Source organism: Adiantum capillus-veneris, chromosome 11 (assembly GCF_014529385.1).
Source record: "Adiantum capillus-veneris isolate H3 chromosome 11, ASM1452938v2, whole genome shotgun sequence".
NCBI classification, from domain to species: domain Eukaryota; kingdom Viridiplantae; phylum Streptophyta; class Polypodiopsida; order Polypodiales; family Pteridaceae; genus Adiantum; species Adiantum capillus-veneris.
This window is the reverse complement of record NC_140941.1, coordinates 55,930,538-55,957,494: the sequence shown is the minus strand read 5'-3', so window position 1 is coordinate 55,957,494 and position 26,957 is coordinate 55,930,538. Positions and strand designations below refer to the sequence as shown.

Below are 26,957 nucleotides of genomic sequence, written 5' to 3'. Positions count from 1 at the left end.
TCATAAAGTGGTCTTGCTACATGAGAAAATCCTCGAACAAACCTTCGATAATACGAACATAATCCCAGGAAACTACGTACATCATTTACCGTAGTGGGAATAGGCCAATCTTCTACCACTCGGATCTTGGCAGGATCCATACTCACTTGATTGTGAGAGACTATATGGCCGAGGTAGTGTATCTCAGAGAGAAAGAACTCGCTCTTCTTTGCATTCACATGCAACTCATGCTTTCGCAATTCTTGAAACACTAAGTCCAAGTGCTTCCGATGTTCCTCTTCTGACTTAGAGAAGATGAGTATGTCGTCAAAGAATACTCCCGTAAAAGCTCGATACGGGCTGAAAATGCGGTCCATCATGCGATTGAACGTCGCAGGAGCATTTGTCAAGCCGAAAGGCATTACCAAAAATTCATATAGTCCAAAGGTTGTGCGGAAAGCAGTCTTGTGGACATCCTCAGGGGCGATCCGTATATGGTGATACCCACTCTTTAAGTCTATGCGACTAAAGACACTTGCACCCTGCAACTTATCAAGTATATCATCAATCTGAGGGATCGGAAAGCGATTCTTGATTGTGATCTTGTTTAAAGACCGATAGTCTATGCACATTCGAAACGTGCCATCTTTCTTCTGCACCAGTAGAACTGGAGAGCAGTAGGGTGAAGCACTTGGTCGTACTAACCCTTTCTCTAGAAGCTCATTGACTTGCTTCAAAAGTTCCTCTTGCTGAGCAAGACTCACCCGATAAGGGGGTTGATTGGGAGGCGAGCTACCCGGTATGAGATCTATGCGGTGATCTTCCGGGCGTACCGGAGGGAGTTCATCAGGAAGTGTTTCCGTGAAACAATCCTTGTACTTTTCAATAAATTGAAGACACTTAATTTCCAAACTAGAGAGAGAGTCCCTACTAGTTTTATCCTTTGCAAAAATCAAGTAAGCAGAAACACACTTCTTCATTTCTTTCTTAATGGAGATATGGCTTACAATTGGGAACTGCCAATCTCCTACATCAGCTTGAATCTTTATTTTCTTACCCCCATGATCAAAAGCGAGGGTCTTTTCCACATAATCGGGAATAGGTGTCATGTGAAAGTGCCATGGCATACCCAAGATGATATCACATCCCTCGATGGGTGCCATCAAAAATGATTCGCGGTCCTTGTACTCGCCAATCCGAAGATTGAGTTGTCCTTGCACGGGAGTTGCATTGGTTGTCAACCCCTCAAATGCCGATCCGGATGTAACCAGTGTGCCAAGCTGAGCCGGTGTGAGGCACAAACGTTCCGCAGTATCCAGGGAGATGAAGTTATCCGTGGATCCTGGATCATAAAGAATCAGTACTCGTTGGTTGTTCAAAGACCCCCAGCCCTTCAGAAGTTGACGCTTCCCTTTCTCCATTTCTGTGTTTCCTTGAACATCTGGAATGGAGTTCGAGCTTGGTGGTGCGGGTTCCTTCCTTGCTTTCTCTTGCCTCGTAGAGGCTTGCTCTTGCCGTTGCTGCTTTAGCGGGCAGTCCGGTTTCATATGTCCTTTCTCGCCACAGTAGAAGCATCTTCCTTCCTCTCTGAAAGTTTGAAGTTGAGTAGGAGAAAGGTACTTAGTTCGCTTGCCAGTGCCCTCTGGCTTCTTAGAATGATCATCGTCTCTAGATGGAGGCGTTTTCTTCCTTGGCCCCCTTGGTCATCGTAGACCCCTCTTTGTCTTGCACGGTAAGTGCTATGCTCCATCTTTCTGGGCGTCCCAGTTGAGTGCAAATCCTCAGCAATGATTGCTGACTCCATCATCCTCTGAAGAGTATCATGCGGATACACCTTCATACTCTTTCAAAGCTGTGGTTGGAGACCCGCTTCGAACTTTCGTTTCTTTTCCTCGTCGGAAATCTTCATGAAGGGAGTGACCTTCAGAAGAACCGACCAATACTTGTCCACATAAGTCGTTACTCTTTCATGTTCCTTTTGGGCAAGCCAGTCCCATTCCTTCCGTATGTCCTGCTCGAAGTCAGGCGGAAGAAATTGTTCATAAAATTCAGATTTAAAGCTCTCCCAAGTTCTGGCCTGAGAACCTTCCAGAATCTTGGCTAACCACCAATTACTTGCCGTTTCCTTGAGGTGCATCCCCACATGGCATAATTTGGATTTTTTTGTGAAGTGCCCATTGGTAAAGGCGACTTCAAACTGTCTGATGAAGGACAGTGCTTTGGAGATGTCTCTCCGTCCGTTGTAGGTTTCGAACTTGATGTCCTTGTCGCCTGATTTGAAGACTCTCATGCGATGTTGAGACTTGCGACCTTGCTTCTTGAATCGAGGCTTATCTTTAGGTTGATGTATGGTAGTGGCGGTAGTAGCTGCTTCCTTCTTCTGACGAGATGATCGAGAAGTAGAAGTATAATCAAGAGAGTAAGATGGAGATGAGATAGAGATGTCCTTGCTCTCGTCTAGCAGAGAGAGCGCTTTTTCCTGGCCTTTCCTTGAAGTAGGCCGTTCATTCCAATCCAAAGATCCTTTGTGCACCTCGGCACGTGCTTCTTCTCTTGCCTCCTGTGGTCTCACGCCAACAGTGTTGTCTGGATGCTTGGCTGCATCAGTTCCATTCGTTTTCTTCATTCCGCCCAAAAGCTTTTGGACGTCTGGCAGCAGTAAAATTTGTTGCAACTCCGCAAGCTGAGCTTGTACTTGTTGAAGCTCCTCTTCAACGCTTCTCCCTTGGCTCGACATGGTTCTTCCCGTTCTTCCCAAAATCGTCCTTCTTTGCAGAGAAAGAGAGGAGTCCGAGCTCTGATACCACTGTCACAAAACGGGAGCGTACACGAGCACTTGAAAATCTGAAAATTAAGATACTTTGCAAATGTGAGAGAAGGGAGAAGATCGACACAGTATTGGGGACCAGAAGATGGGCTGGTCCCCCCCCCCCCCCCGTTAAGAGTATTCTTTTATTCAGGGAGAATTCGTATACAAGCACGAGAACCCGAGGAAACCCCTCCGTTCTGTAATCTTAGACCCGAAGGTCGTGCTTTCCCGTAAAGGGCTTGGGCACAAGGCCGTTCCTTCCCATAAGGGACCACGAAGCCGTACTTTCCCGTAAGAGACTTAGGCGTGAAGCCGTACTTCCCGTGAAGGGCCTTCCCGTAAGACGGGAGATTCCTGCAAAACAAACCACACAAACACGCGACAACAATTCGTATGGCGAATCCACAATAGATACCTGCCACTCTTGCGTGGGAAAAGCGACTTCCGTGCTTCGTAGTCTCGCGATCTCTTGCGGCAGAGTCTTCTCTTGCTGATGTTGGTACCTCCCGTGAGTGAGGGCATGTGGTGCTTTTATAGCTCCCTGGCCATGGCACGAATAACTGCTCGCGTAGAGATCACGGCCGTTTTTTTTTTGTTTTTTTTTTTTTTTTTCGCGTTGTTCTACCCGAAATAGGGAGAGAGAATTCGCTGGCTGGTTTTGTTGCTTTATCTTCTAAGTGGCTGCCCACTTATTAAGTGGGCGGCCGACATATTTTAAAATTGGTCTGAACCTGCCCAAAAACTCAATAAAACCTTATAAGTTAAAACCAATGCATTTAACAACACTTCCCAGGCGTCCCTGGATGCAACCACATGCACGAATGCAATGCAAACATAGATTCCTCGCGGGAAAGCGTCTGCCTTCCCGCGATTGTTCCTGCTTTTCGTAAAAAGCTTCATTGAACCCATCTTTATTCTTGTGCTTGCGTTCTTACACGTATTTTCTTACTCAGTTCGGATTTCCTCCTTAGCCTACGGGATGCCCCCTTACTGATGCACCCGTCACCCATCATGTGACGCATCAGGGGCACTCGTAACCCGGCCCTTTCCACCGAACTTACGGAAACTCCTTCGCGATGTTTACCGTCACCCATCAAATGACACATCAGAGTTGTCCGTTCTTGATGGCAGTTCTTTAGCTACAATCTTTTAACAGTTCTTAGTGCACACAATAAAATATCCTAAAAAAGAGATAAATCATTAAAAATAAGAAAATAGTCCAATTAGCAACACCGAGCGCGGAAGAGACAAGATTTTGTGGGGGACCGTCGACCCTGATCAGGTGAACGAAAATATTGAACTCTGCAGGGCATGGGGCAAAGTGCGAGACCAAGAAACCCTTGTCTTCTTTGATGGAGTAGCCAAGGACAACTTCAACCGAATTGGCGGCTCGATTTGGAATTACGCCCAAGGAAATGGGGCCATGGGCAAAGGCTGTTCTAGCGACACCTGGACGGGATGTTGCCATTACACCTGTCATTGGCATAGTACGTTTGCTTTGTCAGGGGTATTTCGGGCACAAGGACTTTTACATCATGCCTTAGGAAGGGTGTGTCGTCCTCTCAGGAATTCCTTGGTCCCACAAGAACTGCGCCGTAGTCGATTATAGAGCAAGGAAGGCCATCTTGAAGAATGAGAAGGGCGAAGAGATTGTACTTAATGTAAAATTGATAGGCGAGTCCATCCCACTTGATGGAATCCAGTCTTTTTGTTTATTCGATCTTCTTGAAAGAACTGAATGATGATCAAAGGTCAAATATGCCTGACCTAGACAAGGAACGACAAGAATTTCTGCAATCTCAGGCTAATTGTTTCCCTAACGGCTTACCAGGAGAGTTACCTCCTGCATGTCCGAAAGATCATACAATTGATTTCATTCCCGGTAGAACATTACCAAACCAGCCACCTTACCGAGTTAGCCGAGCCCAAAATAAAGAAATAATGAATCAGAACAGATTCCCCAATCCAAGGATCGATGATAAACTCGACAGACTTCACGGTTCTGCTTGCTTTAGCTGAATTGATCCGAAGAGTGGTTATCATCAGATCCGAATTGCTCCTGGAGACGTCTACAAGACAGCTTTTAGGACAACTTTTGGGTTTGTATGAATATTTGTTGATGCCTTTTGGCCTTACGAATGCTACGGCTACATTCAACTGCATGATGGATAGGATTTTCGGAGAGTACCGATCATTTGTGGGCACTTTCTTTGACGACATCATCGTCTTCTCCAAGAGTGAGGCAGAGCGCACACACCATCTGTTACAAGTTTTCCAGACATTGCGGAAACATTAACTCGTTGTAAATGCGAAAAATGTCACAAAATGATGACATGGCAACAGGCTGTACGACAGGACCCGAGAATTACACTGACAGGTGCCACATGGCAGCAGTACGGATTTTCGCATCATGCGCTAACATGCTGACGTGGCTGCTGTACGGAATTCCAAAATTTGCGCTGACTGCATTTTATGGCAGATTTTGGGACCATATGCTTTTGGGACAGTTTGCTTTTGAGTTTATTGCTTTTGGAACTCTACTTTTGGGGCATCCCTTGTAAGAATAAATAGACCCAAGGGGCCTCACTCTTCAGGGCATCTGGGCGCAGAGTCTGAGAGTAGAGGTCCCCTGGGAGTTGTACTTTGCTCAAGCATTAATATAAAAACAAATATCAAAAGGAGCGCCAGATTTTGGGGCCAATCTCTCTGGTTACGAAACTACACTGGGCCATGTCGACCCAATTGAAGTATGAATTAAGTGTGAAGTATTTTAAAGTGATTCTCTCTCGTATGTCAAGCCAAATTTCCGACTTGGGGTGCCCAAGTCTCTGACAGTGGTATCAGAGTACAACCGATTTCTCTTCTACCAAGAAATCCGATCCTCTTACCGCGACAAAACGACGAATCCCGCAAGAATCAAACAAACCCTCCTAACACTTCTGGAACGGGAGGCAGTACGAAAAATTCGAAGCGACCGGCAAATCAAGAGAACGAGCCACCTCGGCCTACGGAGTATCAATTGATGGAGATGCAACGTCAACAACAGGTTGATAATTGTGCAAAGCAGAAGCTTCACTTTGCGAGGAGATTCTCGTTATTGAACAATTACGGGCTCACCAAGAAAGGAAAGAGAAAGGTAAAGTGAACGGTAGTTCTTAGTCAAGAACTATCGGGCATTGAATGCGAAATGGATGGAGGAGGAGGATTTAGCAGATACTCCTTAAATATTGGAACTTTACCCTGAGGTTTTCGGTCTAGCTTCGACTATTCCGAGAGATCCCGTGGATCAGCAGGGTTGAATCTGGTGCAGACGAGACTCGACAAAAGGAAAGAGAAAGGTAAAGTGAACGGTAGTTCTTAGTCAAGAACTATCGGGCATTGAATGCGAAATGGATGGAGGAGGAGGATTTAGCAGATACTCCTTAAATATTGGAACTTTACCCTGAGGTTTTCGGTCTAGCTTCGACTATTCCGAGAGATCCCGTGGATCAGCAGGGTTGAATCTGGTGCAGACGAGACTCGACAAAAGGGGAGTTACTACGCTCCTTTGTCACAGGTTACCCAGATGGAATAAAGTCACTGATTTTCCTTTGGATTTCAGGGATACTGATGGGCTGACGGTATTCTGCTGGATGACTTTATGAAAGAAGTACTTCGACATGGGAATTCCCGAAATGAATCTGATTTATGTGTGCTCTTCATGTGAGTCGTGTTTGAGTGCATGTTTGAAGTTGCCAGCGTAATATACGAAAATCCATACAACCACGTCAGCACAGCAGCGTAAAACCCAAAAATCCGTACAATCTTGCCACGTCAACAGTCCGTACAATCTGCCACTTCAACATGTCAGCGCATTTTACGAAAATCTCTTTCAAGATTCAAGCTTCTATCTTTTAGGGTTTCAAGCCCCACGGCCAATGCTTCATAAGTTCTTCAAGTTAGTCCCGTTCACTTTCTCTCCTCCATTCGGCCATTTCTCTTCCAGTTGGTCATGCCACGTCATCACTTTGTGACAATTGTCCTACCCAAAAATTTGACAAATAAGTAAAATAAATACCTAAATGCAGAGAGGCCGTATGAGGAGTCTGAGAAGCAGTATGGTGAGTTCGTGAAGAGGTTTGCGTCTGCAACTGCTCCATGCAAGTATTGATTGATGCCAGGCTTGTTGAAAGTGCGATCATCTGCTCTTTGACAACTACTATTGAGTCCTCAGGTGGAATAGAGTCGTTGACATCTTGTGCTTCATTAACAGAGAAAGTAACTGGAATTGTGTGGCGTGATGATGTGTCACATACACACGATACTCTTGCTCGATGGGGTCTGCATCCAATGTCGATAATGGTCCTGAGGAGCCGGCTCGAGAAGAGGGTACTCTGCTACTGCGTCATAGAAGTGTATGGATGAATCTGGTGCAGGTTTGGGAGCTGTTGCTGCAAGGTGAGAGAAGGAGAGGGCTGCCTGAAAAGATCAGGGACAAGGCTGTCATCTTGAAGGAAGGGGGAGGGCGCTAGTAAGGCAGAGGGTTGGCGCTAACCTAAAGCCAAGTAGAGGGTGGGCAGGCTGCTCCTGGGTGCCCACACGAAGAGGGTGTGGGGGAGCAAGAGAGAGAGCCCACTTGCTGTCCTATGCAATGAGAGTGAAGGAGAAGAGGGGATTGGCACAGAAAGAGCACACGCAGAGAAAACGTGAGAGAGAGAGAGAGAGCTCGTTGGAATTTGGGAAAAGTCACGATATTTTATTTGGGCTTTACCTTTGAGTATATGAGTAAGTGACTAGGGGGCCATTCACACTTGGGCCCCCTCACTTATAAGTCTTTTAACTTATAAGTTAGTAAGTACAAGGCACTTAGGCCTTTATTCCCTAACAACCTCCCACCTAAAGGCAATGTACCTTGGGAGATCAAAGAATCAACTAACTATGATACATTAGCTGATCATGCACTTACTCATCCAACCCCCATCATCTGTCGGCAATATGCAAACCGTTCTGCTGGAAGACTCTTGGTCAAAAGATCTGCAGGATTGTCATCTGTGTGCACCTTGACAAGTGTAATGCTCTTGTCATCAAGCACACTCCTGATAAAATGATACTTCACCTCTATGTGCTTTGTCTTGGCATAAAAAACAGGATTCCTTGCAAGCATAATAGCACTCTGACTATCACAGTGTAGCACAGGAACCGGTGACTTAATGCCAAGCTCTTCTACCAAACGCATGAGCCACAAAGCTTCTTTGCATGCCTCAGTGGCAGCCACATACTCAGCCTCAGTGGTAGACAAAGCAACACATTTTTGCAGTCTAGAAATCCAAGAAACTGCACCTCCTGTGAATGTAAACACATATCCAGAGGTAGACTTCCTGCAATCTGGATGTCCAGCAAAATCTGCATCTGTAAAGCCATGCACAGATGTCTCACTCTTCCCAAAACAAATGCACAAGTCTTTAGTGCTTTTCAAGTATCTCAAGATACACTTCACTGCTTCCCAATGCTTTTTGCCAGGATTGCTCATGTACCTGCTTACCACTCCCACCGCAAATGCAATGTCCGGACGTGTAGCAACCATAGCATACATCAAACTGCCAACGGCTGATGCATAAGGAATCTTGGCCATTTCAGCCCGCATATCATCTGTGTTTGGGCAGTCATGTGCAGTCAATTTTACATATGGAGGCAGCGGAGTACCAAGTGCCTTTCCCCCATCCATATGAAAACGATGTAGCACCTTATTAACATAATCTCGTTGAGATAGATACAGACGCATGTTTGTTCTATCTCGAGAGATACGCATGCCCAAAATATGATTAGCATCACCAAGATCCTTCATGTCAAAGCGATTCTTTAAGCTTTGCTGTAATGCATCCAACTCCGTGACATTTTTACCCGCAATAAGCATGTCATCAACATACAAAATCAGCAATAGAAGAGATCCATCACTTGCCGTTTTGATATACAAACAGTGATCAGAATTACTTCTTTTGTATCCTTGAGACCTCATGAATGTATCAAACTTGTGATACCATGCACGGGGAGACTGTTTCAAACCATACAAGCTCTTCAAGTTTCTACATACTTTCTTCTCTTGCCCCTTTGACACAAAACCTTCTGGCTGCATCATGTAGATCATCTCAAGCAAATCGCCATGCAAAAACGCTGTTTTGACATCCATTTGCTTTAACTCCATATCTTCAAAAGCAACCAGGCCTAAAACAAGACGTAATGTGGCAAGCTTTACAACAGGAGAAAAAATCTCATCAAAATCCACACCATGCTTTTGCTTGTACCCTTTAGCAACCAAACGTGCCTTGTACTTAGAAGAAGCATCAGATGTGACCTTGGTCTTGTAAACCCATTTACATGGCAGAGCCTTATGCCCTTTAGGCAAATCAACCAAGTCCCATGTATTGTTTTTCTCCAAAGACTGCATTTCCGAAACCATTGCTTTGAACCATTTCTTACTGTCTTCCCGTTGCATAGCCTCTTTATAGCAAGACGGCTCACCACAATCAGTAAGCATGACATAGTCCAAAGACGGTTCATATCTATCGGGGGGCCTTGTCACCCGAGTAGACCTACGCACCCAATGATCCATAACAGGTGGATTTTCAACCTGTAAACCATCAAAAACAGCAGGCTGTTCAGCCGGTTGCATCGCAACAACGGGCGGTCTAGGAGCATCAACCTGTTCCCCTACCTGTGGTGCATCAATGGCAACTTGTTGGGGCTGATTTTCAGCAGCATTTTCAGCATGTAAAGGCTGCTGAACATTGGGCCTTCTTGGCTGTCCATATGTAACATCTTCACGAAAAACAACCCGGCGCACTTCCTCGACCTTTGTGGGCTGTTTGTGCATGCAATTCTCATTGAAGATGACATCATTGCTGCGTATGATTTTCCGTAATGCGGGATCCCATAATCTATACCCCATTTCACCATCCTCACCATATCCTAGGAAAATGCATTTATGAGACTTTGGTTCTAGTTTGGTGCGCAGTTCACTCCGGATGTGAACATAGGCCTCACAACCAAACACTCTTAAATGTGCATATGAGGGTGGCTTGCTAGACCACACCTCCTCAGGCACCTTTCCACCCAAAGCCTTGCTAGGTGAGCGATTAATCAAGTGAATAGCTGTTTGCACAGCTTCTGCCCAAAAACCATGAGGTAATGCAGCATGTGACAGCATACTCCGAACTTTCTCTTGGATAGTCCGGTTCAACCTCTCTGCAACTCCATTCTGAGAGGGATTAAAAGGAGCCGTGAGCTCTCTTTTAATACCTTTAGTAGCACAAAAGTCAATAAATGCTTTTGATACATACTCCCCCCCATTGTCTGAGCGCAAAGACCTAAGCTTCTTGTCAGTTTGATTCTCAACAAACGCAAGAAACTTCTTGAAAGTATCCAAAACATCACTTTTAGCACGTATTGGATACACCCACACCTTACGTGTAGCATCATCGATAAACGAGACAAAATATTTCTTTCCCCCTAAGGACAACTGTGGCATTTCACATACATCGGAATGCACTAAGTCTAACCTGTCAGACTTCAAAGAAAGAGACCTTTTGTGCGGTGTTTGACTATGCTTACCATAAATACAGTGCTCACAATGAGAAAAATCAGCATACCTCAAACACGGCAAATAACCACAACGAGACAGAGTTTCCATTCCTCTTTTACTCATGTGTCCCAACCGGCCATGCCACAAAGAAACACTTGGCTGCTCGGTTACGGCGACAACATGGTCACGCACACTAGATACATGCAAAGGATACAAAGTGTCCGATTTACAACCCTTGGCTACAATCCGGGCCCCTTTACAAATTTTCCACTTGCTATCACCAAAAGTGGTGTGATAGCCTGCATCATCTAGCTGCCCTGTACTAATCAAACTCTTCTTGAGTTGTGGCACATGGCGCACTTTGTGCAAAACAAAAGTCATACCATCAGCAAAAGAAAACTGGACACTGCCAATACCTGCAATGTCACATGCATAGTTGTCTCCCAAATAAACGGTGCCCTGCACCTCACCTGAGTACTGTGTAAACCAATCCCTACGAGGTGTTACATGAAAGGAGGCACCTGAATCAAGAATCCAAGTATGCATGTCCACATCAGAACCCATAGCAAGGGTATGTGCATCCACAGAAGAGGCATTGCGTACATCAGTGTTGCTGTCACTGTCACAACTACTAGCAACATTGATTTCCTCAATCAACACAGTGCTCTTCTTGGCATTTCCCTTGTCCTTTGCATCAGTTTCAGCACCCTTGTTCTTCTCTTTCTTCCACTCATAGCATTCCCGTTTATAATGCCCTTTCTTTCCACAATGATGACACACAACATCTTTCCTACGAGATTTGCTGCGTGCCCTGTCCTTACTGTCAGATTTCTCCCTCTGTTGAGACCTGCCTCTCAAGTGCAATGCATTAGAAGACCCACCTGTGGTGTTCTTCCTGTTCACCTCTTCCATCAAGAGAGAACTCTCTACATCTGCATACTTAAGTGATGCACTTGAGTTACTAAGAGCTGTCCGGAATACATCCCAACTCTCGGGCAATGTGCATAGCAGAAAAGTAGCTTTGAACTCCTCATCAATCGTGAATTTCAGCTCTGTCAGTTGGCTGAAAATAGAATTGAATTCATTGAGGTGCACTGACATGTGCGTGCTCTCCTTCATGCGGAGATCCATAAGCTTCTTAAGCCAATACACTTTACTGGCAGCACTCTGCTGTGCATACAACTCGTCTAAACGCTTCCACATGCCCCATGCTGTCCGCTCATTCTCTACATTGAAGAGTAAATTGTCAGACACCGAAAGCATGATCGTGGAACGAGCCAACTCGTCCACTTCTTCCCATTCTTCAACCTCCATATCAACCGGTTTCACACCCTGTAACTTAATAGGTTTCGTCTGTTTCTTCTGCAACATCACATTATAACATTGCTTCTTCCATATAGCAAAGTTATGGGCACCTTCAAGCTTGCGAATGTGCAACAAATTGCCACTTTCACTGCTAGAAGCCATTCTGAGTGATTGCAAACACTAAAACCCTGTTTTGCCGACCTAAACACGCCCAAATGTGCGCAATCGGGCAAAAAACAGCTTGCTGTTACAGAAAAACAGCGAGCAAATTTCACGCGAAATCACCCCAAAACAACATACATTCACTGCCAAACCCTTACCAAAGGTTTCCACAAGGTGTATACATCATTTGCTTGCTGAAATTCCCTGTTTTAGGGCAAAAATCAGACCTGTAAACACCTGTTTTGCTGAATTTTCAGAACCTCGTTGGTGGAAACACCTGTAAGATTGACCTGTGAGACTTGCCCTAATGAAATTGCATCAAATTGACCACGAAATTGGTCAATTTCAGCAGAAATAGGCTGTTGTTCGCCAGTTTTTGAAACCCTAATTTTGGGGAAACTATCACCGGAGGTTGATTCTACACGGTGAGAGGATCCCTTCGCGACAGAGTTGATCGAAAACGGTTGAATATCCTTCCGCAGCGAGCAAGAACAGAATTCTGATCTGTGTTGCGAAAATGGCTCTCTTGGAAACCCTAAAGCTCTGATACCATGTGTGGGGGAGCAGGAGAGAGAGCCCACTTGCTGTCCTATGCAATGAGAGTGAAGGAGAAGAGGGGATTGGCGCAGAAAGAGCACACGCAGAGAAAACGTGAGAGAGAGAGAGAGCTCGTTGGAATTTGGGAAAAGTCACGATATTTTATTTGGGCTTTACCTTTGAGTATATGAGTAAGTGACTAGGGAGCCATTCACACTTGGGCCCCCTCACTTATAAGTCTTTTAACTTATAAGTTAGTAAGTACAAGGCACTTAGGCCTTTATTCCCTAACAGAGGGGTTGATTGGTGCACATGAAAAAGAATTCATAAGGGGGTTGTTTTTTAATGTTTCTATAAAAGAGGCTGCCACATCAGCGCGTTGCCATATCAGCATATGCCACATCAACAGCCTGCCACATCATCAAGCGCCACCTCCGCATGCCATGTCATTGTGTGGACACCCTGGGTGAAAAGTTACATGGGTCAACTTCTGTGGAGGTTTTCACAAAGAGGTGCAACGTAAAGTCACATGTGAAGAGGCATTCGCGAAGGGTTGCCACGAAGAGGCATGTGCAAAAGGGTGTGAGGGTGAGGCACACTCCAAAAGTAGCAATGGTGGTGTGAAGAGGCACAAAGGGGGGCTTTTTTTATGTAAGTGATAAAAGGGTCCCCTCTTTTAAAGTGGTTTTTCTTTTTAAAATAAATAGGCCAACCACCCACCAAATATGGCCACTCGTTTTAAAAAGTGACTTTTAAGTGTAAAAGAGCACCTTAATCAACTAAAAGGACACTTAGAAAGGGCATAACCTTTCAGTTGAGTTTAAAAGAGGGGGCATGGGGCAGCCAGAGGCATTGTGAGCACCATACATGCGTCGCGGACAGTTGGGCAGCACACTCGCACATCAGCAACAGGGGGGCCACCATGAAAGCACTCCCATCCATGACTTTCTCTCACTTTCTCTTGCTCTTTCTCTACTCCAATTTTGTCTGGAAAAGGGCATGAGATGAGGTCATCCGCTACTAGGAAACATCGCGAAGAGATCCCACCGTTCTGCTTATTCCATACGAATCGAGGAAGGGGGAGAGGTGAGAGGTGAGAGTGTAGCAGAGAGGGTGAGAGGCTCACAACCTTCAAGACCCGGGAAAATTTTCTACTTTGATACCACTATGAGGATTAGTGGTGCTAATCTTAGAATTAAGACCAAAACTTCATACTTAAGATTAAACTGAGACTCAAGAGACGAAAACTTGTTGAATTGATTCAATTGAATGAACTGCAAACATAGCCTCCTTTATATAGGAGATGAAAAGACATTCGAAAAGGCATGTCTGTTGACGAAGAGACGTGACTCTAGACTAAGAGTTACATCCTTTGACCAATAGTTGTGACCAGTCACTATAGAGACGTGACCAATTGGCACAAGGGTGGAACCATTCGATGAAGAGGTGTAGTGTCAGGTGCAACGGAAGTGTTTAAGGATTTAGCTCGGATCTAGTACTCCGCACACAAACACAAGGTTACTTTACTTCACTTGAAAGACTGAACTGAATTGAAAGAAAGAGAGAGACGAGAGAGAAAAGAGACGACACAGGGATGTCGGGTCCCAACCCTCAAGGGCCCCCTTGCTCTGTTGCCAGAGCAAGTACTTTCTTTATTTCTGCACAATGCTGATACAATGACTAAATGTTGAGATGCTAATGCTAATGGGTACTGATGCTACTGATGCTGGGTATTGGTACTGAGGTACTGTTAGGTCTACGTCGACGACGATGATGTCGACGACGAGCTACTAATGGGTCTGTGTCGATGACGATGATGTCGACGACGAGGTACCGATGGAGACTATGTCGACGACGACGACGATAGTGATTGTGACGATGCGACGATGGTGTCGTCGTCAAGTTCGGGACCTGCGATGACGATGACGATGTCGACAACGACGATGGTGTCGACGAGCGACGACGTCAAGGCTGAAAAACGCTAAGGCTGAAAACTGAAATCTGTCGCAATGGATGGCTTTCGGGTGAGGATCTGTTGCCGGGAAGGGGATCTGGTACGCGACGAGGCTAAGGGCTGGTACTATGGCAAAAACGATGATGGCTGAAAACTGCCCAAAAATGCTAGGCTCTACAATGGATGCAAAACGCTAGCTGTTGTTGGGACTTCTGCTAAGAGGCTCCTGCTACTCTTGGATTACTGCTCCTCTGCCTCTACTGAGTGCCCAATGGGTTTCTTTTATAGATTCTTTGGCAATTTTCCCAACCTATTTTTCCAACAAAAGTCACTTATTAATAAATAACTGGAAAATGTGTACTTTGGAAGAAAGGGTTCTATGCTCTGGAAAATGCTCATGGTGGGATAATTGTTCTGTGCAAGAGAGGGTATGCAAATATGACCGGCCTAGGCATGCACGTCCTGCTAGAGGCTCACAAAGGTGCCAGGCTCAGTCCTAAGCTAGGCTATGACCGATGCTAGACCACAGCAGAAGCATGTCCACGTGGCGCAAGTGAAGTGCACACGTAACATGTAGCCGTTGGGCCGAGAGATGCACCCTTTTGAGGCTAGGGGTCTCCATTCTAGTCCATTTTTGTACGTGCATCACAATTGAAGTGCAAGAAGGTAAAATCTGGAGAAAGTATATGTCACAAGTGTGACACATTCGATCTTGATTGCAAGTATCAAGTAGAAAAGAAAACCCAAAATCAAAGAAAATGAAAAATGACATAGACACGTCAAAAACATGTACATTGAACGCACACGAGCAATCTCGCATTCTTATCGTGTGGTGGCAGTGTGAATCCATAAGAATTATGTCAGGTGCGGCGGAAGTGTTCAAGGATTTAGCTCGGATCTAGTACTCCGCACAAACATAAGGGACACTTTACTTCACTTGAAAGAATTGAACTGAAGTGAGAGAGACACAAGAGAGAGAGACAGAGAAGAGACGACACCGAATGTCGGGTCCCAAACTGTATTGAGGGTCCCTATGCTGAGCTAGGCAAGAGCCAAACCAGAACACAAGGAGTGCTAGATGCTAGGGTACTGTGTCGACGACGATGACGACGACAAGGCTATGGTTGAATACTGAAACTGCTAGCGATGTCAATGGCTCGGATCTGCAACCATGACGAGGCTAGGGTTGGATGCTATCGCCGAGGTCCGAGGAAGACGACGGGCTGAAATCTGCTGGCTGTTTTCGCTGAAAACGCTGGTGCTAAAGGCTGAAAACACTGATGGAAAGGAGGCTGAAAACGCTGGCTGTTCTGGCCCTGCAAACCCTGAGGCTTCTGGCCCTTCTTCTCCTGTTGCCTCCTCTGCCTGTTTCTAGCGCGCAAGAGCTCCCTTTATAGGTGCATGAGGCTGGGTCGAGCAGCCCCAAATCAGCCCCACGACCAAGCAAATAATAGGCTGAAAATCAATAATTAATAAATGTCAGGCTAAGAGGTGGTTCATATGCAGTAAAACACCTACATGCTATGTCATAAAATCTAATATCTAACCAACCCAAATGATTTTCTCATATTAAATTGATCACTTAATGTGGGAGAATAAACGGGAACAAGTGTTAAGATATAGATATGTGCTTATAGATCTATCTCAACACGGGGTCAATAGTAAAGGGGCCCAAATGGGAGATGGTCTATCAAGAGCAAGGCTAACCAATGGAGCATAAGACCTTAGGGTTAGCTTCATTGAAGACCTCCAATAATGTGTGTAAAAGTCCTTTGACCTTAGGTAAGCTAGGGCTGAGCTTGAGGTGGGAACCCGGCCCAAGCTCAAGGTGCTTGTCGTGCTTGAGGTGCTTGTCCTACTTGAGGTGCTTGTCATGCTTGAGGTGCTTGACTTGGTGCATGATTAAGGTGCTTGAGGTGCCTTGAGAAGCTTGCCTGAGATGCTTGTGGGAACACCCCCTACTTCAAGTGCTTTGTCATGCTTGATGACTAAGATGCTTGAGCTCCTAAAGTCAAAAGCATCCCTACAAGAGGAGGGGCGAGCCCTTTTCCTAGGGATTAGAGAGAGAGAACACACTCACACTCACAAGGGAAGCCCCAGCTTGAAGAGGCAGCAAGGACACATGTCAGGTCCCTACCCATGTTACCTTCATGTGTTGCTTGAAGCCTATTGGCTAGGCTTCAAAGGGGTCCAATGATAAATTACTTGAATTATCTAATTGATTTTGCATTTATCAAGTCCTCTCTCTCAAAGGGGAAAGGGGGACACTTGTCCCAAGGCTACCAATGTTGCTTGTAATGGCTCCTGCTTGTGATTGGCTAGGCCTGGAGGGGTCCAATGAGCTTCAAGCATGAGCTACAAGGGGGGGTCGACCCAAGCAAGCTAGGGGGGTGCTTAGGGGATATACTCACCCACACACACTCACAAACACTCTCATTGTGTACTATGCAAAGTGCAAGAGCTCCCTCTCCTTCTCCAAGCAAGTAGAGGTTGAGAGCCTACACCAACACTCTTGGCTATGGAGTGCAAATCCAACCAAGAGCCATGCTTCAATGCTTAAGCTTGCCATCTCCTTCTTCTTCATTACTATGCTATTATGTATGCTAGCAACAAGAGTATGATAAGTGAGGAACTAATTCTTTCTCCTACGAAATGTTTCTTCTTCCTCTTCCCTACCCTCATTCCCTGCTAGCTCTCTCCACCTTCGAAGGTGTTTGAGGTCTTGGGACTGAGGCTTGGGATAGTTAAAGCTTTCTTCAAGTTTATGTTATGTTTGTGATGCATGAAGCCTTCCATCTTCATGGCATCACCTAGGTCACAAGGAACACAAAGACTGTATTGTAACAAGTCTCTCTTTATGGGAGAAATCATAATACAAATGCCTATTGGAGGGGGGACCGGCTCCACATAAATCAGGTCCTCAACTGTTGTCATGTTCTCTAAACTCTCTCTTGCAAAAGTATTGTCTATGCCAAGTTAACTAATTGCTATGATTATGTTGCTATCTTCAATTATGTCAACCCGCTATGCTCACAAAATCATTTCTTGAAAGTACTCTCATTAAATTCCGCTACTCTCACATTGAATAGGCAAATTCCATTACATGCTAAAATGTTGTCCTGTGCAAGAGAGGGTATGCAACTATGACCGGCCTGGACATGCACATCCTGCTAGAGGCTCACAAAGTGCCAGGCTAGGTCCTATGCTAAGACTGCTGCTAAACTATAGCAGAAGCTTGTCGACATGGAGCAAGTGAAGTGCGCACGTGACATCCCCCTGTCAAAGGTGAGGCACAACTACCAAACTTCTATCTATACTTCTGATGTTGAATGCTTCTAATGCTTGTGGATGCATAAGCCGATGAAGACTCCTCCAAACTTGTGGATACTGCGAATGTAGGTACTGTTGCGATGTAAAGACCGACCATACGAGTTACTAGGTAGCCTTACTACTGTCGCAGGATACCAACCTTCAACCTTGATGCTCACTTTGCCTTGCGAGCAAGTACTAACCACTCGAATAGTCCAGTCGTGAAAACATTGCAGGTGAAGATGAAAGGTAAGGGTGCTTGGAGGTATTTCCGAGGGTTGCTTGTCGACGGAAATGGATGCACACTACACTCAAATGCAAAAGAGGGTTAGGGATCCTGTCTTGAACTCCTTCCATATCAGCGTAAGAGGCAAGTAGATCTTGGTACTCAAGATCTGCATTTTTGTGTATCCGATGTCGATATTCGTTCAAAGACATAGCGATGAAGACGGGAGCTGGTACTGGATGCTTGATACTGAGGGTGCACTGAGAGGCTAATTTGTCGATATTCGTTCAAAGACATAGCGATGAAGACGGGAGCTGGTACTGGATGCTTCATACTGAGGGTGCACTGAGAGGCTAATAAGTCCGAGGTAGGGACGTAAAGCTTCTTTAAGGAAAAACAACTGAGAGAGGTTCTTTGAGTTCTTGGTTCTGCTTGGGTTCTTTAGGTGCTTTGGGTACTTGGGGTTCTTGGTTCTTCCCTTGAGTTTGCGAAGTTTCTTGGTTCTTCCCTTGAGTTCGCGAAGCCGAAGCATGCACAGAGCTTGGTTCTTCCCTTGAGCTCGCGAAGCTGAAGCACGCTCTGATACCAATGTCAGGTGCGGCGAAAGATCTAGTACTCCGCACAAACACAAAGGACACTTTACTTCACTTGAAAGAATTGAATTGAACTGAATGAAAGAGAGAGACATAAGAGAGAGGAGAGAGCGAGAGATAGAGAGAAGAGACGACACCGAATGCCGGGTCCCAATCCCTCAAGGGCCCCCTTGCTTTGTTGCCAGAGCAAGTACTTTCTTATTCTTGCACAATGTTGATACAATGACTAAATGTTGAGATGCTGATGCTAATGGGTACTGAGGGGTACTGCGGGGTGCTGAGGTACTGAGAGGTACTGCGGGTACTGAGGTACTGATGGATTCTGTGTCGATGACGACGAGGTACTGATGGGTTCTATGTCGACGACGGTGACGATGACGACGACGATGAGGTACTGATGGGTTCTATGTCAACGACGATGCGACAACAACCACGTACTGAGGGGTTCTATGTCGACGACGATTACGACGACCAGGTACTAATGGGTAGTGAGGGGTACTACGGGAAACTGATGGGTACTAAAAAGGCAGGAGCCAAGCCAGAACACAAGGGGTGCTAGATGTTGGGGTATTGTGTCGACGGTGATGATGACGACGAGGCTATGGCTGAATACTGAAATTGCTAGCGATGTCGATGGCTAGGATCGGCAACCATGACGAGGCTAGGGCTGGATGCTATTGCCGAGGAAGATGACGGGCTGAAATCTGCTGGCTGATTTGGCTGAAAACGCTGGTCCTAAAGGCTGAAACCGTTAGTTGTTCTGGCCCTGCAAACCCTGAGGCTCTGGCCCTTCTTCTCCTGATGCCTCCTCTGCCTGTCTCTAAGAGCTCCCTTTATAGGTGCATGAGGCTGGGTCGAGCAGTCCCAAATCAGCCCCACGACCAAGGAAATAATAGGTTGAAAATCAATAATTAATAAATGCCACGCTAAGAGGTGGTTCACATGCAGTAAAACACCTACATGCTAAAATGTTGTCATGTGCAAGAGAGTGTATGCAACTATGACCGACCTGGACATGCACGTCCTGCTAGAGGATCGCAAGAGAGTGTATGCAATTATGACCGACCTGGACATGCACGTCCTGCTAGAGGCTCGCAAAGTGTCAGGCTAGATCCTATGCTAAGACTGATGCTAAATTGTAGCAAAAGCTTGTCGACGTGGCGCAAGTGAAGTACGCACATGACAAATTAGCTTGCTACAGGCACCTTGAATGGGTCTATTCGCGGACCAAATCCATGTGAGTGTGATCATCCACCCAACCCATATGACCCAAGGAGGCATGATCTTTAAATGTGATGGTTCATTTAAAGGCATTTGAAAAGCCACGAGGTGTCTATATCTAGCTTAATTCCATGGATTCATACTACCAACACAAAGCACAAGAATGCAAAATTGCTCGTGTGCATCCAATGTACATGTTTTTTATTTGTGTATGTGATTTCCCCTTTGTCACGAGGACGTGGCAATTGCTAACTTGAGTTGTTGGTTTCTTTCCGATGATTTTTGTTTAATTTTTGGGACCCTCGTTTAGAAGTTCCAAATGACCGGACATTGCGTGGCCAGTGTGAAACGGTCGACGGCCGAGAGTTTCACCCACAATTGGGAAGGGCAGGTCACCACGAGTTAGTTGGGCTAGTTGGCACTAGAATCCAAGCAGGAAAAGGGTGTCTAGGCTCAACTCAAAATCATTTAGGCCCCTCGCGACACTTATAAGTTGTGGGTACTAGGGAATTAACTCAAACAAGGCAAACTGGACACTTGGCGGCTCCTGATGCAATTGCCAAAAGCATCAGCAAGAGGGGGCGCCCATTTCAAGAGGGGGCTTATTTCAGCCCATTAAGTGCTACAGTGTGTGTGGGTAGTGGGTGTAGGTGCTCAGCTTTAATGGAAAGCTTGCCTTCTCCCTTGCTCTATGTAGCGTGATGATTTGCTCTCACGCATCTCTCTCTCCCCTTTGCACATATGGTAATGCCCCACTAGTTGGGCTACTCAGATGACCATGTACAGTTCTGGTGTTAGGTGCAGCGGAATGAATGTTGTATTTTCTCAAGATTAGTGATCCTTATTGCTCAAGGTTCCTTTTAGTTCTTAGGGAAGAAGAGAGTCTTCTGTCTTATGGAGAATGCTATGATCACGAACAAAGTGAGTGGATTGTGTGTGCAAGTGAATGAGACTGAGAGGAGGAGAGAGAAGAGATACGACACCTGAGAGGTTGTAAAACCCTCCTCCGAAGGCCCCACTCTCGTCGGCGAGAGTGGTCTACTTTGATTGCACAAAGGTGTACAATGCGAATGCAATGGACTGATGCAATGGGACTATGCCGATGACGACGACGGTGATGACGACGACGACTTGATGGCTGAAATCTGGGATCTTCTAATCGCTGATTTCGGGGACTGTTTCAGTGGCTGAAAATGACTGTTTTGGCTGCGTTTTCTTGGCTGGAAAATGAGGTTTCTTAGGGCTGAAAACTGATGGTCTTTATGGGCTGAATCTGCTACACTTTAGGTGAATAATGCCGGTCTTAATTTGCTGCTGAAATCCAAAAACGCCAGGGGCTGAAATTGGTCCTTCTGTCGCCGGGGTTCTGCAAATGCAAAAACGCTAGGCTAATCTGCTGTGTCGTGATGACGCCGGGGCTAATCTGCTGTGCACAAATCGCCAAGGCTGATCTGATGCAAAAACGCCAGGTCTTCTGTGGAGAAAACGCCAGAGTAGTCACGAGGGTTGGTCTTGCTGAGAAGTTCCCTGTTGAGCAAGGTGCTCCTGCTGCCTCTTCTGCTAGAAAGTGCTAACTTGGGTTTGCTTATATATTAACTTAGCAAAATTGCCCTACCTACTTTTGTTGGAAAGTCACTTAAAAATAATAAGTGAAAATAACCTAAAATAGGAAAATAGGCTAAATGCACGGGAAAATTCCCCTAACTGATGCTAATGGATTCTGATGGGAATTCCGATGATCATGCTGTGTGCAACCGGAGGATATGCATCTATGCTAAGTGACTGGGCATGCACGGTCTACGAATAGACTCACAAAAGTGCCAGATCACTGCTAATCTAAACTGACTAAACCCTACTATGGTGTAGCTAGTCCACGGACACATAGGGTTGGAATGTGTCACGTGACATCTGGGGGTTTTATGCGCGTTTGCCAAGGCAAGAGCCTTTTGCACAGGAACCGGATTAGGTAATTGCTAATCCCCTTCAGGTACGCACAGTTCCATCGCGAAGGAATGCAAAAACGGAGAGTTTTCTCGCGTGAAAATCGTCCGATTTACGGGGAACGGTCCCATTGCGTGCGGGAGCACCTAAGACACGCGTAGGCGTGCTTGCTCCGCTCGAAACGGTCCAAAACAGAGAATTACAGCCTGCTTTGTTTTTCTGCAAGTTTAGGATTTCGCACCTAAACTGCAAGGAATCGCCAGGGGAGCCTCGGAAAGGCCTTGGGATGCTTGTACAGGGCAGTAGGCACCTAAAAGTGGCAAAACAGAAAATTACAGCATGCTGAAATTGACCTGCAGCTCATTGGAAAGCTTCCATACCGCAAGGGAAAGTGTCCTTGACGTGTACTTTTGACCTACACGGATATTTGCGCCGTTATGCTGACGAAATTAGGTCAAAAACCTGCAATTACAGCAATGGACAGGTTTGGACAACTTGGTGAGGACTAGGTGCAAGGGTTCGGATCGTTTATTTGCCAAGGGAGCCTCGGGAAAGCATTGGGTGCTTGTACAGGACAATTTAGAGAGATTTCCCGCAAGGAATCTCGTCTAATTCAAGGGGCAAGTGACCCTACAAGTGCAAGAGCTCGAGGGCTACCCAGAAAAGTGCTTTGCACGTGGATCGGAGCGCAAAACACAGAATTCAACGAGCTGTAATTTCTCACCAGGTTTTGCAAAGAGCTCTAAAGTGCGTGGAAAGTCTATGTTTGCTTAGGATTTTGTCCGTGGAGACTTCTATTGTGGTTATGTTGCCAAAATCGGGTTGGAGTAGAGGAATTTCAGCCCGATAAAAGTGGGACATCTTATGGAAGTTTACAGGTTTTTCTCAAGTATAATAAGAATAAAGAAATACCGAAAGGGGTGCCAGACTGCCAGTCTTTGGGGCCAACAGGGTGTCGTTGTCTGCTTGGTAGCGTTCTAGCTGCCAGGCCGTGGTTTGTCTTGAAGTGTTAAATTCCAGTCACGGGCTTATTCGTGAAGTTCCTTTGTATCGTAAAGTTAAAGTAAAGAACTTCGGGTGAAAGCCAAAGTCTACCGCCGCACGCGGGCCAGTTTCAAGGTTCCATTGCCAGGATATCAATCACTTTTTCCTCAAGCAGTGAGCCTCGGTTGTTTTGGGTAAAGACACAGAGTACAGGAACTTGGAATTACACTATGACTGACAGGATGAATGACACCAAGGAAGAGGGTTTCTCTTCACAGGACAAACAGGAAATTCCGCATGTTCGCCTTGCCAAAGAGTGGTCAAATTATGGCTGATTTTCTGCTGCATTTCTAGGATATGCAAGTATGCACCAAGATGAGATAGGGAGAGGTCTCACGGTGGTAGATTGGCCACTAGATCTCCTGCGAGAGTGATGTGGGTCTGCCACATGGCACGTTGCTCGCCGATTCTTTGAGGCGATTTGCTTGGATTCTATGACGCATTGATAAATCATCTTGAAATTTGAGCTTACTTGGTCGTGGATGGTACGTCACAATATTGTGGAATTATGCTCGTTTGCAGAGGCAAGAGCCTTTTGCACACATAAAAGTTAAGGGACAGGTTGCAAGATGCTACTTGGTGAAGTTAAAGAACTATCAACCTATGGATGCAAAGTGGATGGAAGAGCATGAACTGTCAGAGTCACCAAATGTATTGCAGCTTTACCTTGAGGCCTTTGGGTTACAGCCTATGTATGCCCCAACCCAACGTCTGCAAAGGAGAGGTAATGATAGAGCTAGCACATCAAATGTACTCATGGATTCAGTGCAATAGTAGTGTACATTGTTTGCCAAAGTATGAAGGTCTCATTAAGTCATTTGTATACATGTTTTGACAGACTTTCTTGCGGATACATGCAATGATAAAAGGGTGCTTACCACACTAAATCATGCATGGCATGTATATATGGCACGCAATCCAGGACGTTTGCAATTTTAAGAGGGCGGTATGTCACGAGGACGTGGCAATTGCTAACTTGAGTTGTTGGTTTCTTTCCAATGATTTTTGTTTAATTTTTGGGTCCCTCTTTTAGAAGCTGCGAATGACCGGACATTGCCTGGTCAGTGTGAAACGGCCGACGGCCGAGAGTTTCACCCGCAGTCAGGAAGGGCAAGTCACCACGAGTTGGTCGGGCTAGTTGGCACTGGAATCCGAGCAATAAAAGGGTGTCTAGGCTTAGCTCAAAGTCATTTAGGCCCCTCGCGACACTTATAAGTTGTGAGTACTAGGGAATTAACTCAAACAAGGCAAACTGGACACTTGGCGGCTCCTGATGCAATTGCTAGAAGCATCAGCAAGCGGGGCGCCAATTTCAAGAGGGGGACAGATAGCCCATTAAGTACAATGTGTGTGATTAGTGGGTGCAGGTGCTCACAGCTTTAATGGAAAGCTTGCCTTCTCCCTTGCTCTATGTAGCGCGATGATTTGCTCTCGCGCATCTCTCTCTCCCCTTTGCACGTATGGTAATGCCTCACTAGTTGGGCTACTCAGATGACCATGTACAGTTCTGGGGGTTATATGCGCTTTTGCCAAGGCAAGAGCCTTTTGCATAGGAACCGGATTAGCTAATTGCTATCCCCTTCAGGTACGCACAGTTCCATCGCGAAGGAATGCAAAAACGGAGAGTTTTCTCGCGTGAAAACTCGTCCGATTTACAGGGGAACTGTCCCATTGCGTGCGGGAGCGCCTGAGACATGCGTAGGCATGCTCGCTCCGCTCAAAACGGTCCAAAACAGAGAAACACAGCGTGTTGTGTTTTCCTACGGGTTTAGGGTTTCGCACCTAAACTGCAAGGAATCGCCCGGGGAGCCTCGGAAAGGCCTTGGGATGCGTGTACAAGGCAGTAGACACCTAAAAGTGACAAAACAGAAAATTACAGCATGCTGAAATTCACCTGCAGCTCATTGGAAAGCTTCCATATCGCAAGGGAAAGTGTCCTTGAAGTGTACTTTTGACCTACAGGGATATTTGCGCCATTATGCTGGCGAAATTAGGTCAAAAACCTGCAATTACAGCCATGGACAGATTTGGACAGCTTGGAGAAGACTAGGTGCAAGAGTTCGGATCGTTTATTTTCCAGGGGAGCCTTAGGAAAGCATTGGGTGCTTGTACAAGACAACTTAGAAAGATTTCCCACGAGGAATCTCGTCTAATTCAAGGGGCAAGTGACCCTACAGGTGCGAGAGCTCGAGGGCTACACAGAAAAGTGATTTGCACGCGGATCGGAGCGCAAAATAGAGAATTCAGCGAGCTGCAATTTCTCGTCAGGTTTTGCAAAGAGCTCTAAAGTGCGTGGAAAGTCTATGTTTGCTTAGGATTTTGTCCGTGGAGACTTCTACTGTGGTTATGTTGCCGAAATCGGATTGGAGTAGAGGAATTTCAGCCCGATAAAAGTGGGACATCTTGTGGAAGTTTACAGGTTTTTCGCAAGTATAATAAGAATAGAGAAATACCGAAAGGGGCGTCAGTCTTTGGGGCCAACAGGGTGTCGTTGTCTGTTTGGTAGCGTTCTAGCTGCCAGACCGTGGTTTGTCTTGAAGTGTTAAATTCCAAGTCACACGCTTATTCGTGAAGTTCCTTTGTGTCGTAAAGTTAATGTAAAGAATTTCGGGTAATATTATGACCCATTGGAAGTGTAAGTGTTTGTATTTGCTTCATTTGGATGTTCACATAGACCATTTAACTGTAGTGACAATAATCCACACTTATATTACACAGATTTGCTTATATTATTCTCATGTACATGGTGCCTTTTGTGTGCATGTATCTACATTTTTAGTGTGTATGTACAAAACTGATATCCTGAATTTTACATAAAAATGCAGCCCCTAATCTTCCCATATTGCAGGTCCCAACATAACTCAAACTTTTAAAAATGGCTCCCATTCTGTAAAACACACCTTTCATGTGGCTGGCTTTACTGAGAGAAGATACCTCATATCTGATGTAGGAGATATTGGGGAAAAATTCGCCTTCCCAGACCTTGGAGATTTCATCCTGTCCAATATCGGCACGACATGTCATGTCCGCTATGATATCCTGACCAAGACGAGAGAAACAAGCAAACAAATCAACCATCAGCACCTATAAAGAACACATCTTGCTCGCTTAAATGCATGAACGCTTTTGTGTCTTGAGCTGCTTTTGGAGCACATAATGGCAGGTGATGGGATTGCTTATCAGACATTTTATTGAATGGAACAACCCAAAACAGCAAAACCGTAGAAAGTATCATGCAGTTTCCCATAATAGAGCTCAACATGCGTTACCTCTGAGAGGGCACAGAGCAGATACGACAGAATTATCGTGATGAGTAGTACTCGTCTCGTTGCCATCTTTGCTTGCGAGAGTGCAAGTGCATGAACAACAAAAACCATGCAACACTGGCACGAGTGTGTTTTCCCAATGGACCTACTACTCGCTGTACCTTCGTTTTATTCATTACTTCCTGAGATGCTCTCTCAGATTCCTTCTCTCTCCTCTCAAGTGAATGCTTCACTGCCCTTAACAGAAGGGTTATTCGGATTCGAACCCCCGCCAACCCAACGTACAAACAACCTATCGATCCTCCCGTGACCACTTCAGAATAGGGCCTATCGTATAAGTAAAATAACCAAATTGTGCCTTCGTATCTATCCGTCGGCTCCACGTGCTACGTCCACATACGCTCCCCTTCTCTCCTCTGCACAGTGCAATCGGATACACTGCCCTTGTGTGTTGCAATCGGGACCTTCAAGGCGCCACTCTTTTGCTTCTCTGCGCATCTGCTAAGCCGATTTTTTTGGGAAAATTACCAAAATACCCCTCTAATTTGTGGAAATTCCCAAAATGCCCTTCAAATTTTCCAAAATTCCCAAAATACCCTGGTTCTGAGAGTAAATTTATCCAAAGATAAAAACATATGTAGCTTTTCATAAGAAGACAGATTGTCTATCAATACAAGATACTAAAACTAGAATTTGACCTGGTTATGTAGGCTTTGAAGATGAATTGCTTCATTACTTTTAGACATAATTGTCTTTTTTTGGGAGGTAATTTGTGACAAATTACATGGTAAGCACTAAACAATAAATCTCCATTGTCAAAAAAGAATAAAGATTAGGAAATCGTGAACAATCCAACTGAAATAATAGAAGGGTATTTTGGGAATTTTTTGAAATTTGAGAGGCATTTTTTAAATTTCCACAAATTAGAGGGGTATTTTGGTGATCGGGATACGCTCCCCTTCTGTGCTGCAATAGGGACCACTCTTGCTTCTCTAAGCATCTGCCAAGATTCGCTCCGATTTTATTTTATTTTTCGTAGCACCTATTGGACGC

At 45.5% G+C, this 26,957-nt stretch overlaps 1 protein-coding gene across 1 annotated transcript in view; it reads right to left on the bottom strand.

Annotated features, from left to right (window-relative positions):
* LOC147447264 (xylose isomerase family protein) overlaps positions 1-26,064 on the bottom strand; it is a 140,742-nt gene extending 114,678 nt beyond the window's left edge. Inside the window, exons 1-2 of the mRNA XM_086523118.1 lie at positions 25,908-26,064; positions 25,573-25,677 (exon numbers count right to left, since the gene is read on the bottom strand). Coding sequence (XP_086379244.1) covers positions 25,573-25,677; positions 25,908-26,015 — 213 coding nt within the window. The 5' untranslated portion in view covers positions 26,016-26,064. The remainder of the gene's footprint in view (positions 1-25,572; positions 25,678-25,907) is intronic.
* Positions 26,065-26,957: the final 893 nt, after the last annotated feature.